The sequence below is a fragment of the Salmo salar genome, chromosome ssa25, assembly GCF_905237065.1.
Source record: "Salmo salar chromosome ssa25, Ssal_v3.1, whole genome shotgun sequence".
In the NCBI taxonomy this organism is placed as follows: Eukaryota; Metazoa; Chordata; class Actinopteri; order Salmoniformes; family Salmonidae; genus Salmo; species Salmo salar.
Window position 1 is genome coordinate 36,937,199 of NC_059466.1, and position 14,760 is coordinate 36,951,958.

The following is a 14,760-nucleotide window of genomic DNA, read 5'->3' on the forward strand; positions in this document are numbered from 1 at the left end:
ATTCTAACCCTGACCCTCACCTTCGCTTCATCTCCACATCTTGGCTCAACCCTAATGCTAGCCATAAGCCAACACTAACTTCATCTCCACATCTTGGCTCAACCCTAATGCTAGCCATAACCCAACACTAACTTCATCTCCATATCTTGGCTCAACCCTAATGCTAGCCATAACTCCACACTAACTTCATCTCCACATCTTGGCTCAACCCTAATGCTAGCCATAACCCAACACTAACTTCATCTCCACATCTTGGCTCAACCCTAATGCTAGCCATAACCCAACACTAACTTCTTGTCCACACCCCAGCTCAACCCTAATGCTAGCCATAACCCAACACTAACTTCTTGTCCACATCCCAGCTCAACCCTAATGCTAGCCATAACCCAACACTACTTCTTGTCCACATCCCAGCTCAACCCTAACTCCAAAAGCTGAGCCAAGATGTGAAGGCCAATGTGTTATGGGTATGGTTGGGGTTGAGCCAGGATGTGGACAGCTAGGGTAAGGTTTAGGGTTGAGTTTAGAGTTTGTCTGTCTTTCTTCCTGCCTGTCTCTCTGTCTGTCTGAGTGGATATGTGTCTGTATGTCTGTGTATGTCTGTGAGTTTATATGCCTGTCTATCATTTATTTATTTATTTATTTATGTCTGTCTGTCTGTCTGTCTGTCTGTCTGTCTGTCTGTCTGTCTGTCTGTCTGTCTGTCTGTCTGTCTGTCTGTCTGTCTGTCTGTCTGTCTGTCTGTCTGTCTGTCTGTCTGTCTGTCTGTCTGTCTGTCTGTCTGTCTGTCTGTCTGTCTGTCTTTTTTGCCTTGAATGCAATGTATTGACTTACGCTCCAATACCCTTGATGCATATCTATGCGTCAATATCCTGTCTGTGAAGGTGGGAAAGTGGATAAAAAGTTGGAGGTGGGAGTGAGAGGATGGGGGAAAGAAGGAGGGAGATAAAATGGAGAGGGGGAGGAGGGAGAGAGGAGGGAGAGGGTGAAGTTAGGAGGGGGAAAGAGAGAGAGAGTGGAGAAAGAGGGAGGTAGAGAGCAAGAGAGGAGCGTCATGTCTCTGAAGTCTTTCTCTATGTGTCCATTTTGGGATGTTAATCTCCTCATTAAATGCAAGGTATTCACTTACACATCAACCATCTGACACTCATCTTTTCCAATTGACTGCAATTTGTTGATAAACATCAACCCTGTGACAATCTTATTTTCCCAATGACTGTAACGTATTGAGGAAAACATAAACACTGTGACACTCGTCTTTTCCCATTGACAGCAATGTACTGAGAAAAACGTTAGCTGCATTTGACCTTTTTTGCAGAAAATGTGCCAGAATGAGGTTTTAAGGCTGCTAATGGGCTGTTCCTTTCTCTTTCAGCATTCCTTCTCGCATTTCTCCACTTCACTCCTTTACAGTACTCCTCTTATTTCTTCCACTCTTTCCTTCTCCTCACTATCCTTTCATCTTGCTCCATCTGTCATCTGAATCTCCTCTAAATCTTCTCTCTCATCCTCCCTCAACCCTTTTCGACTCTCTCCATCCCCTTTCTCCTCTTCTGGCATCTTCTAATCCATCACTTTGTTTGTAGGCTCTGAGGCTATAGTTATTCATTGTTAATTTCAACACACAGTCAGGGCACTATAAAGAACCCACACAGTTTCAAATTCCCTTTATTTGACTGTTTGTATACACTAGGCATACTCTGTGTGAAAAGATGCTGAAAGTTAAAGTTTATGATGTGGCTTGAGGCCGCAAGAGAGACTGGAATAGAGAAAGCAGGACACACACACACTCACACACATATAACTTTCCTCCACCATCAAGGCTTTTTGACTGAGAACAAATGGGTCAGACATTTTACTGCTGCTGGGAAAATAAGATGTTTTTGACTATCCCCTGGAAGCCGTTAATGTGCTCATTATTACTCTGTCCATAGCCACTGGAAGTAGTTCGAAGGTTGGGGTGCTGACAATTTTTTTGTTGCCATGGCAGGGGGCTAATACAGGACTATTAAAAGCCCAGTGCACGGTGCAGCACCTTCAGCACCCCTAATTCCCACGGCTATGACTCTGTCTTGAACTTTTATCACTCTGTGTATGGAAAGGGGGAGGGAGATAGACGATGAAAGAAGGAGAGAGACAGAAGACGGAGGAGGAGAGAGACGGACATGTTCGGAAAAACACAATCTGACGATTAAAGAAGTTGGCTGTGTTGCCAAGTGTGTCAGAATAATATTGATTGCAAAAGCTGGGTATTTGCCACATTGATTGGGAAAGGTAGAAGAGGGTGTTATGGCAGGGTTGTTGGCACACTATTAAATGTAATTCAACTTTATCACTGAGGAGGTATTCCACAATGCTGGGTCCATGAGTCAGCAAAACCATGGTTCTCTTCACAAAACAGATCTAGCAACAAGGTTTAATCAGAGGTCTGAGTGAGTAGTCACTAGATGGCCATGCTAGAAATCAAATCAAACCAAATTGTATTGGTCACATACACATATTTAGCAGATGTTATAGTGAAATGCTTGAGTTCCTAGCTCCAACAGTTCAGTAGTATCTGACAATTCACAACAATACACACAAATCTAAAAAGTAAAAGAATGGAATTAAAGTAAAATAATGGAATTAAAGAGCTTAAAGGGTTAAATAAATAAAAAGAGGACATAAACTAGCAATATCCTCAGAATGAACTGTTGAACTCACGTTGTCCTCGTTGTGTTTGCAGATAGAAGATGCTCTGGGGGGACTGCCAGGCTTGAAGAGTGTGACTGTGCTGGAGTTCAGGTCAGTCTCTACTGTAGTGGTGTATTAGCCTGGTCCTGGTCACATTTGGATGTGATTTAGTTTAGCCAACTCCCTTAGCTATCATTGGAATGCTATACTGTACATATGTATGGCATGACAGCAATAATGGTGTAGGCCATTGATTTGATACACTGACCTGACCTTCTCACCTGATCTTTGTCAAACATAATTTCTTTAGATAAAGTGTGTTTAGTTGTCCCCCTCCATGAAATCAGGGAGGGGACTGTGGATCGGTCTCAGTCCATCTGTCCGTCCGTTATTCACAAGCGATATGTCATACATGACTGGCCTGATTTTGACAACATTTGGGTGAATGATGTGTCTTGTCATAGAGATCCAGCATTTACAAAGCAAGAGGAATAACTGGGCCCAAAATCTGTCTTCTACAGCAGGTGGCGTTATTTCTTTGGCACATGACGTGGAGTAGCCTACAGGGAGTGGATTAACTCAGGAGGCTGGCTGGCCTGGCAACATCTGCCGAGCTCACCAGGCCAGTTAATCAAGTTTTTATATGGTCCGCTTGGGTCAGTAGGCTACATGTTAAAACTCCAACACAACAACAAAAAATGTATTGGTATTTAATCCAGCATTTTGTTATCAACCAGCATTCGGTTTCCAAGCGGAGGTAAGAACGTCAAAACCTTCCCTCTCAGTCTCGAGTAAGCCCGCCTTGCGGCGGGAAGCGTATCAAGTCAGAGTTGAACATCGGCACGCGCATTCAAAAGTCCTCCACCTGCTTTAGTCTTTTTTCATATCAGACACAGAAAGATTTACACAGGCCTACACTATGGAGCTGCTTGCTTGTCAAGACAAAAACATTATTTACACAAATCTCTTGTTGGCCTAGTAATACTATTATGTAGTCTAGGCCTATATAATTATTTAGAAACCAGATGAATTCCGAAGCTGTTCATGAGATATGTTGTTTATTTATCAGCTTAATATAACCTGTCTGGTAGCAAGTGTATGCAACTCCGCACACACCTGATTGGTGCAAGGGAAGACATGTGTTCTAATAAGCCCAGTCGCTGCACAATATTCCCAAATGCAATCTTGGGAAAATACAACAGTTTTTGACTGCAATTATTGAAAGGAGCAGGATCCCAGCTTTTCAGTGCTGTATGATTTATTCCTCAACTCAAATTGTTGTGCAATTGCCAGCGTTTTACAATCTTGAGTGTCTGGCATTACAATAAAAATATTGAATGGAGGGAAGCGCATCAGCCATTCGAATGCATAAACGGTAGGGCTATAGAGTACACAGGAGGTTGGTGGCATCTTAATTGTGGAGTACGGGGTCATAGTATTGGCTGGAGTTTAAAGATAGGAATGGTATTAAATACATCAAACACATGGTTTCCTGTGTTTGATCCCATTCCATTTACTCCATTCCAGTCTTTATTATGAGCCCGTCCTGCCTTGATAGAGTACCACAGTATGAGTTATAATACCCATAAAACCTAGAGGTCAAACGGGGAGGTCATATTTAGAGTGTGATCTATTTTTATTTATTTAATTTTGTGTATTTTACCTACTTTTTCTCCACAATTTCTATCTTGTCTCATCGCTGCAACTCCCCAACAGGCTCGGAAGGCGAAGGTCGAGTCATGCGTCCTCCGAAACATAACCCGCCAAACCACACTTCTTAACACCCGCCCGCTTAAACCGGAAGCCAGCCGCACATGACGACCGGCGTCAGCCTGCAGGCGCACAGCCCGCCACAAGGAGTCACTAGAGCGCGCTGAGCCAAGTTAAGCCCCCCCCCAGCCAAAGCCTCCCCTAAACTGTATGACACTGGGCCAATTGTGCACCGCCCTATGGGACTCCCGATCACTGCCAGTTGTGATACAGCCCGGGATCGAACCCGGGTCTGTAGTGACACCTCTAGCACTGCGATGCAGTGTCTTAGACTGCTGCTCCACTCGGGAGGCCTGTGATCTAGTTTTTATTTGTTTTCAGGTTTCAGAAGGATGCCCAAGGGTGAGTATAGACCCTTACCCATAGTCCTGGATGTGTATTGTCAGTAGGCTAGTAATCTGACCCTAGGTCTGTGGTTAAGGATAACCTAGTCTTGAGTGTTTGTGTGTGTGTGTGTGTGTCCATACTTGCGAACATAAGAAACTATTTCCATTTAAACAGATTCTCTGGCACAAAATGCATATCAGCCATTTCAATTCGTTGACTTACTTGCAGGCAACAGAAAGCTAAATTGAAGCTGTTTCCATCAGATAACATGGCACACGTCAGCCATATGCTAACCTCAACAGGTGGAACTGATCATATCCTGGCACAAATTCTTCATCAGCCTATCAAAGATCTTAGACTTTGTATCCATGGCATTACTTGAAATAAGTCACTAGCCACTACAGGGATATTTTAAACCTAAAAATTCAAGGTTTACTTTTGTTCCGTTGATCTGTGACAAAATGCTATGTGCCAATATTGCATTGATGCATCCTTGACTAGGCTACTAGCTACTACTAACATTAGACAACGTTTTCAAATATGACAAAATCCTACTTGTTTATCTGTTTCACACACATCCATGTGCTTTTATGGAAAAAAACATGTACATTTAACATTCATTTAAAAACAAAAAAAAACAAAGAGCCTTATGGATTTGTCAAACAACAGTCATCTAGGCCAGGGGGTTCTCACACTTTTACCACATCTATTTCTATGGGCACAGGCACTGTGACACAAACTGTTCACACCCGCCTCGTTGGTGGAGAGAAATGTGCAGGTTTTAAGCTTATTTCCTGCAATTCTACACATTTTGGCATGGGTTGCAAAGAACATTTAGCCATTTTAAAGCTAAATGTATTGCAATTCTATACATTTTGTCATATCTAATGTGTATTCATGTGATAATTCAGTGACCAAATAATTACAACAATATCTATCTACTAAAAAAAAAACATTAGCTGACATGGGCTAGCTGATCTGGACATTTCTGACAAGTTATAAATATCTCTCTAAGCTATGCAATGACTAACATGACAAGAGGAACTGATGATGCACTACCCAATTTAGAAATGTCACCTTGTGCATTCTTGTGCACCTTGTGTATCCAATTGGTAGTTACAGTCTTGTCTCATTGCTGCAACTCCCATACGGACTTGGGAGAGGCGAAGGTCGAGAGCCGTGCGTCCTCCGAAACACAACCCAATCAAGCCGCACTGCTTCTTGACACAATGCCCACTTAACCCGGAAGCCAGCCGCACCAATGTGTCGGAGGAAACACTGTGCACCTGGCAACCGTGTCAGCATGCACTGCGCCCAGCCCGCCACAGGAGTCGCTAGTGAGCAATGGGACAAGGACATCGCTGCCAGCCAAACCCTCCCCTAACCTGGATGACGTTGGGCCAATTGTGCGCCGCCCCATGAGTCTCCCGGTCGCGATCGGCTGCGACAGAGCCTGGACTCAAACCCAGAATCTCTAGTGGCACAGCTAGCACTGCGATGCAGTGTTTTAGACCACTGCGCCACTCAGGAGGCCCTCAAGAGTAAGTTTAAAGCCAGACTGAGTTTCTTTATAAAGGTATAAAAGGTGTACACATCCATGTAATATTGCTTATTAATAATATTATTAGCTTATCGAAAAAAAATGGTGTTTGTCACATGCTTCATAAACGACAGTGAAATGCTTACTTATGGGTCATTTTCCAACAATGCAGAGATAAAGAAGATCAAATAGAAATAGTGACACGAGGAATAAATACATAGTGAATATTGAATAACAATAACAAGTAAAAAATAACATAGCTATACACAGGAAGTACCAGTACCGAGTCGATGTGCAGGGGTACGAGGTAATTGAGGTAGCTATGTACGTATAGCTAAGGGTAAAGTGACTAGGCAACAGGATAGATAAGACTGAGCAGTAGCAGGAGTGCATCTGGAGCAGCAGTAGCAGCAGCGCATGTGCAGTGGCGGTTCTAGACCATTTCAACTGGGGGGGGCCAAGCTGGGGCCAGTTGTACTGTTAGAGGGGCCAGTTACATTAGACATTATTGTTGTCATATCGTTCTCTTCACTGCATTGCAGGCATTAGCAGGCAAAAGACCATGTTCATAATCATCATCGTTGCCACTGTCTAATAATGGATGTAAAAAAGAACGATAGCAAAAATTAGTTATGTAAAAATTATTTCATACTCCACATTTAGGGGGGCCACAAGGGGGTCCAAAATTGTTGTCACATGTGGTGAGTGTGAAAGTGTGTGTGTGTGTGTGTGTGTATCAGTATGCTTGTGTGCGCATGTTATGTATGTGTGGTCGTATGTAGTGTGTGTGTGTGTGGTCGTATGTAGAGTGTGTGTGTGTGTGGGTAGTGTCCAGTGTTTGTGCATAGAGTCAGTGCAAGAGAGTTAGTAAAAAAATAAAAGGTAAATGCAGGCAGTCCGGGTAGCCATTTGATGAGCTATTTAGCAGTGTTGTTGAGCAGTCTTATGGCTTGGGGGTAGCTGTTCAAAGGTCCTGTTGTTTCCAGATTTGGTGCCCTGGAACTGTTTGCTCTGCGGTCGCAGAGAGAACAGTCTATTGCTTGGGTGGCTGGAGTCTTTGACAATTTGATGCCAAGGCAGCAGCTACTCTTCCTGGGGTCCAGCAAAATTAAGGCAATTATACAATTTTAGAAACATTACAATACATTCACAACAGATTTCACAACACATTAATAAATGTGTGCCCTCAGGCCCCTACTCTACTACCACATATCTACAACACAAAATCCATGTGTACATGTGTGTATAGTGTATATGTTATCGTGTGTTTGTATGCATGTGTCTGTGCTTATGTTTGTGTTGCTTCACAGTCCCCGCTGTTCCATAAGGTGTATTTTTATCTGTTTTTTTAAATCTAATTTTATTTTACTGCATGCATTAGTTACTTGATATGGAATAGAGTTCCATGTAGTCATGGCTCAATGTAGTACTGTGCGCCTCCCATAGTCTGTTCTGGACTTGGGGTCTGTGAAAAGACCTCTGGTGGCATGCCTTGTGGGGTATGCATGGATGTCTGAGCTGTGTGCCAATAGTTCAAACAGACAGCTTGGTGCATTCAACATGTCAATACCTCTCACAAATACAAGTAAGAATGAAGTTAGTCTCTCTTCCACTTTGAGCCAGGAGAGAGTGACATGAATATTATTAATGTTAGCTCTCTGTGTACATCTAAGGAACAGCCGTGCTGCCCTGTTCTGAGCCAATTGAAGTCCCTCTTTGTGGCATGTAACCACACGACTGAACAGTAGTCCAGGAGCGACAAAACTAGAGCCTGTAGGACCTGCTTTGTTGATAATGCTGTTAAGAAGGCAGATCAGCGCTTTATTATGGACAAACTTCTCCCCATCTTAGCTACTGTTGTATTTGGACCATGACAGTTTACAATCCAGACTTACTCCAAGCATTTTAGTCACCTCAACTTGCTCAATTTCCACATTATTCATTACAAGATTTGGTTGAGGTTTAGGGTTTAATGAATGATTTGTCTCAAATGCAATGCTTTAATTTTTTTATATTTAGGACTAACTTATTCCTTGCCACCCATTCTGAAACGAACTGCTTTACTCAAAGACAGTGGCATGTCGTTAGTCAAGATTGAAAAACGTAAGGGGCCTAGACACCTGCCCTGGGGAATTCCTGAATTTACTGGATTATGTTGGATAGGCTTCCATTAAAGAACACCCTCTGTGTTATGTTAGACAAGTACAGTAACTCTTTATCCAGAATATAGTAGAGGGTGTAAAGCCATGACACATATGTTTTTCCATCAGCAGACTATGATCGATAATGTCGAAAGCCACACTGAAGTTTAACAAAACAGCCCCCACAATTTTTTTATCATCAATTTGTCTCAGCCAATCATCAGTCGTTTGTGTAAGTGCAGTGCTTGTTGAATGTCCTTCCCTATAAGTGTGCTGAAAGTCTGTTGTCAAGTTGTTTACTGTAAAATAGCACTGTATCTGGTCAAACTTTTTTTCCAGAAATTTACTAGGCATTGGTAACAGGCTGATTGGTAAGCTATTTGAGCCAGTAAAGGGGGCTTTATTATTCTTAGGTAGGGGAATGACTTTTTGCTTCCCTCCAGGCCTGACGGCACACACTTTCTAGTAGGCTTAAATAGAAGATATGGCAAATAGGAGTGGCAATATCATCCGCTATTATCCTCAGTAATCTTCCATCCAAGTTATCAGACCCCGGTGGCTTGTCATTGTTGATAGACAACAATACTTTTTTCACCTCTTCCACACTCACTTTACGGAATTCAAAATTACAATGCTTGCCTTTCATAATTTGGTCAGATATACTTGGATGTGTAGTGTCAGCATTTGTTGCTGTGATGTCATGCCTAAGTTTGCTAATCTTACCAATGAACAAAATCATTAAAGAGGTTGGCACTATCAGTGGGTTTTGTGATGAATGAGCATTCTGATTCAATAAATAATAAAAATTGCCTTTTTACCCAAAATGTTATTTAAGGTGCTCCTAAGCTTTTTACTGTCATTCTTTGTCATTTTCCTTTGTTTCATAGCCTGTTGGGGCTAGGGGGGAGTATTTGCATGGCCGGATAAAAAACGTACCCAATTTAAACTGGTTACCACTCTTGCCCAGAAACGAGAATATGCATATTATTAGTAGATTTGGATAGAAAACACTCTAAAGTTTCTAAAACTGTTTCAATGGTGTCTGTGAGTGTAACAGAACTCATATGGCAGGCCAAAACCTGAGAAGATTCCATACAGGAAGTGCCCTGTCTGACAATTTGTTGTCCTTCAGTTGCATCTCTATCAAAAATACAGCACCTCTGCTGTAACGTGACATTTTCTAAGGTTTCCATTGCCTCTGGGCGAAGAACAGCAGGAGAATTTGTGAGTGGTCAGCCTGGGAACAGTGACACTGGAGATGCGCGTTCATGAGAATTCTCCATTTTCTTATTTCAGCCTTTGAATGAATACAACGTCGCCCGGTTGGAATATTATCGCTATTTTACGAGAAAAATAGCATAAAAATTGATTTTAAACAGCGTTTGACATGCTTCGAAGTACGGTAATGGAATATTTTGAATTTTTGTCACGAAATGCGCTTGCACATCACCCTTCGGATAGTGACCTGAACGCACGAACAAAACGGAGGTATTTGGATATAACTATGCATTATTTGGAACCAAAACAACATTTGTTGCAGAAGTCCTGGGAGTGCATTCGGACGAAGAACTGCAAAGGTAATCCAATTTTTCTCATAGTAATTCTGAGTTTGGTGAGGGCCAAACTTGGTGGGTGTCAAAATAGCTAGCCGTGATGGCCGGGCTATGTACTCAGAATATTGCAAAATGTGCTTTCGCGAAAAGCTATTTTAAAATCTGACACTGCGATTGCATAAAGGAGTTCTGTATCTATGATTCTTAAAATAATTGTTATGTATTTTGTGAACGTTAATCATGAGTAATTTAGTAAATTCACCGGAAGTTTGTGGGTATGCTAGTTCTGAACGTCACATGCTAATGTAAAAAGCTGGTTTTTGATATAAATATGAACTTGATTGAACAAAACATGCATGTATTGTATAACATAATGTCCTAGGAGTGTCATCTGATGAAGATCATCAAAGGTTAGTGCTGCATTTAGCTGTGGTTTTGGTTTTTGTGACATATATGCTTGCTTTGAAATGGCTGTGTGATTATTTTTGGCAGGGTACTCTCCTGACATAATCTAATGTTTTGCTTTCGCTGTAAAGCCTTTTTGAAATCGGACAATGTGGTTAGATTAATGAGAGTCTTGTCTTTAAAATGGTGTAAAATAGTCATATGTTTGAGAAATTGAAGTTATAGCATTATTGAGGTATTTGTATTTCGCGCCACGTGATTCCACTGGCTGTTGACTAGGCGTCCCACCTCGCCCAGGGAGGATAGTGTAGTTTCTTCTTCTTTTTATTCAGTTTAATCACATGATTTCTCAATTTGCAGAACATTTGCCAATCAGTTGTGCAGCCAGAATTATTTGCCATTTATTTTGCCCCATCCCTCTCAAACATACCATTTTTCAATTCCTCATCAATCCACAGGGATGTAACCATTTTTACAGTCATTTTCTTAATGGGTGCATGCTTATTAGTAACTGTGATTCGCAATTTCGTAAATGTGTGAAGTGCAGCGTCTGGTTGCTTCTCATTACACACCACAGACCAACAAATATTCTTTACATCAAACACATTGAAATCACTACAAAACTTATTCTATGACCTCTTATACACTATATTAGGCCCAGCCTTTGGAACTTTGGTTTTTCTAGATATGGCTACTCTATTGTGATCACTACATCTAATGGATTTGGATACTGCTTTCAAAGCTATTTTCTGCAGCATTAATAAAGATGTGATCAATACATGTTGATGATTTCATAGCCTGAACCAGGTTAACAGCCTGAACCAGGTTGCAAGCACTAGTTAAAGAAGCTTTCTCTTGAGTGGGCAGCCTGATGAAAGCCAGTCAATATTTAAATCACCCAGAAAATATACCTATCTGTTGCTGTCACATACATTATCAAGCATTTCACACATGTTATCCAGATACGGACTGTTAGCACTTGGTGGTCTATAGCAGCTTCTCACCAGAATGGGCTTTAGCTGAGGCAGATGAACCTGTAGCCATATTACTTCAACAGTAATTAACATGATATCCTCTCTAAGTTTTAGTTTTTTTTGTAAGCAGGAAGCAGAAAGATAGAGTTATGGTTTTACTTGCCAAAAGGAGGGCAAGGCAGAGCCTTGTGTGTGAAATAAGTGTGGTCTAGAGTTGTCACCTCTAGTTGCACAGGTGACATGCTGGTAAAAACGAGCTGAAAAGGATTTCAATTTCCCTGCTTTAAAATCACTGGCCACAAGAAACGCAATAGCAGTGTGTTGTGTGCAAGGCTGAAGAAAGAGAGAGATTTGAATTTGCTGATACTCATTTTGTGCCGGAGAACCTATTTACATTTGTGTGTTTGTGTGTGTGTTTGAGGGTCATGTGAGATCCATGCTGGCTTTATCTGTAAGTGTGCGTAGGTTTGTGTGAAGTTGTGATGATACCCGTAGACTTCCAGTCATTGGCTCGAGAAACTACCTCTAACTTCCTTCATACTGGACACAGAGACATACAAATAGTATCCACGAGTTCATCTGACTGTGGGGAAGTAGATCAAGGGCCTCATTGCCAAAATCCCAAAGTATCCCTTTAATGGTGTTAGGGCGGTCGCTCACCTAGTAAGAAGGATAAGGGCAGGGCTTGACAATGAACCAGCTGCTTCGAAACCCCAAACCAGCAGAGGAGCTTATCTCTAAGGCTTTATGGCTGCTACCTAACCCCAGCCCAGAAGAGGAGCTCATCTATGGCACTTTATGCCTGCTACCTAACCCCAACCCAGGAGAGGAGCTCATCCCTGAGGCTTTATGCCCACTGCAATCAGCTTCCTGGCCTGTCACTGTCAACAGACTGGTATGGAGAGATGTACACACACACACACACACACACACACACACACACACACACACACACACACACACACACACACACACACACACACACACACACACACACACACACACACACACACACACACACACACACACACACACACACACACACACACACACGAGTCATGCAGCAGTCCTCTGGTCATGCAAATACGTGGGACTTTACTAAGAAAATCCTTACTCTCTTCTGAGTGGCGATCCCAGATTCCCAGGTCAGCAGCGCTACAGTATGGATCTGACCGGAGCTCCGCAGTTGGGCCAACAGCAGAAGAGTATAAAAGAATATCAACTAGTTTCAAGTGTCATTAAACACTTGGATTCTGAAAGTTGTCGTACCGTTTTCCCAGTGTGAGCTGTCAGCAGGAAAACTGGGATCTGGGATGTGGTGGTGCAGTGGGCCGATTACAGGCACGTGCCTCATACTGGGCCAAGCCAAGCCTGCTGAGAGATCTAGGTCACAGGGAGAAGAGAAGGGCTCTCTGAAACCATATGAAGTCTGATAGATGGCTTTTTCCACACAGTCAGGTTCCACATCAAGAGTCTGTTGTGGGGTGTTTGTCGTGTTTATGACCATATTGATCACTCTGGTGGCTGGGCTGATTGGATGGAAGTCATGGAAGTTATAAACGATGCTCCAGGCGGGTGTAAATCTGCCGTAAATCTATCACACAACCATCTATCATTTCAGAATAGTCAAATAAAGTACTGTGTTTGGAACTCTACTCTTCCCAGGGAAACTGTTTTCCTATTAGAGACTCTGATTCTAGCTAATCATATTATATACAGTAGATTCATAAACTGATCAATAAAATTATGTATCAATTGATAGTGAAATTTGATGGGTTTTGTATGGGTGGATAGATGTTGATGGTGGAGGAATGCATGGATATACACTACCGTTCAAAAGCTTGGGGTCACTTAGACATTTTCTTGTTTTTGAAAGAAAAGCACATTTTTGGTCCATTAAAATAACATCAAATTGATCAGATCAATTAGCCTTTTAAAATGATAAACTTGGATTAGCTAACACAACGTGCCATTGGAACACAGGAGTGGTGGTTGCTGATAATGGGCCTCTGTACGCCTAAGTAGATATTCCATAAAAAAACAGCTGTTTCTAGCTACAATAGTCATTTACAACATTAACACTGTCTACACTGTATTTCTGATCAATTTGATGTTATTTTAATGGACAGAAAATGTGCTTTTCTTTCAAAAACGAGGAAATGTCTAAGTGACCCCAAGCTTTTGAACGGTAGTGTATATTTACTAGATTGCTAGATTGATATATTGATAGATTGATTGACAGATCAGCTGACAGATTAACTGACTGATGTATCTGTACATGTATTGCCTGTGCAGGTTGGATGGCGTGGTGGTGGTCTATGCGGTGACGGTGGAGGTGGAAGCGGAGGGGGTGAGCAGTGAGCAGTTGGACTACCTGACCCTGCAGTCCAACCTGGTGGAGAACTCCTACAGAGAGCTGAAGGAGAGGCCCACAGTGGTCTACAACATCACTGACTTCAGGAACAACGTCAGTGAGGCCCTGCAAAATGACAACATCATCAGAGATACAACCCTGGCCCTGGACCCTGACTTACTGCAACTAAAGAGTGGTAAGACACACAGCACTACCCAACACTGCCGTGCAATACACTGCCTATACACTACCATACACAGTAAAACGACTATACACAGTACTCTGGCACTGTAGCCAGACTAACTATGAGTGGTAAAATATACATTATGAACCAGGTGGTTTGAGCCCTGAATCCTGATTCGCTGAACGCCGTGATATATTTAAGTGATAATGCCCAAGATGCTGGTGTTTGGAGGATATATTGGCATGGGTGTTGTTAGACCCGAGACAAAGTCGAGGGCCGGCAAACCATGCCAATATATATCCTCCAAACATCGGCTTCAAGGGCATTATCACTTTTAACGGGTTACCAACCTATTCAAATAATGATTTAAATATTTTAATTGAAAACGTTATTTTGATGAATTTGTTCATACTATTCCATCCTTCAACGAGATATAGTCCCGACACAAATCTAGGGTTTCTAAATCTATGGATGCGACACAGTCATTCGTTCTAAATGTTCCATTGCCATGATGGCTGGCAACATTCTTATCCCTTGCTTGCTAGATAGCCAACTTTGGTTAAAACAGTCACGTAACACGAAGTGGTGTTAAAGGGCCAGTAGGAGGCACCCTTTCCTCTAGTCTAATAAATATCCCAATGCCCCAGGGCAATGATTGCCCTCTGTAGGGTGCCGTCTTTCGGATGGGACGTTAAACGGGTGTCCTAACTCTCTGTGGTCAGTAAAAGATCCCATGGCACTTATTGTAAGAGTAGGGGTGTTAACCCTGGTGTCCTGGCTAAATTCCCAATCTGGCCCTCATACCATCATGGTCACCTAATCACCCGTTTCCAATTGGCT

At 42.2% G+C, this 14,760-nt stretch overlaps 1 protein-coding gene across 1 annotated transcript in view; it reads left to right on the top strand.

The window, feature by feature from the left end:
• Positions 1–14,760, top strand: part of impg2a (interphotoreceptor matrix proteoglycan 2a) — a 61,196-nt gene that overhangs the window by 27,856 nt on the left and 18,580 nt on the right. The window contains exons 9-10 of the mRNA XM_045707437.1: positions 2,726–2,784; positions 13,679–13,932. Of these exons, the coding sequence (XP_045563393.1) occupies positions 2,726–2,784; positions 13,679–13,932 (313 nt within the window). The remainder of the gene's footprint in view (positions 1–2,725; positions 2,785–13,678; positions 13,933–14,760) is intronic.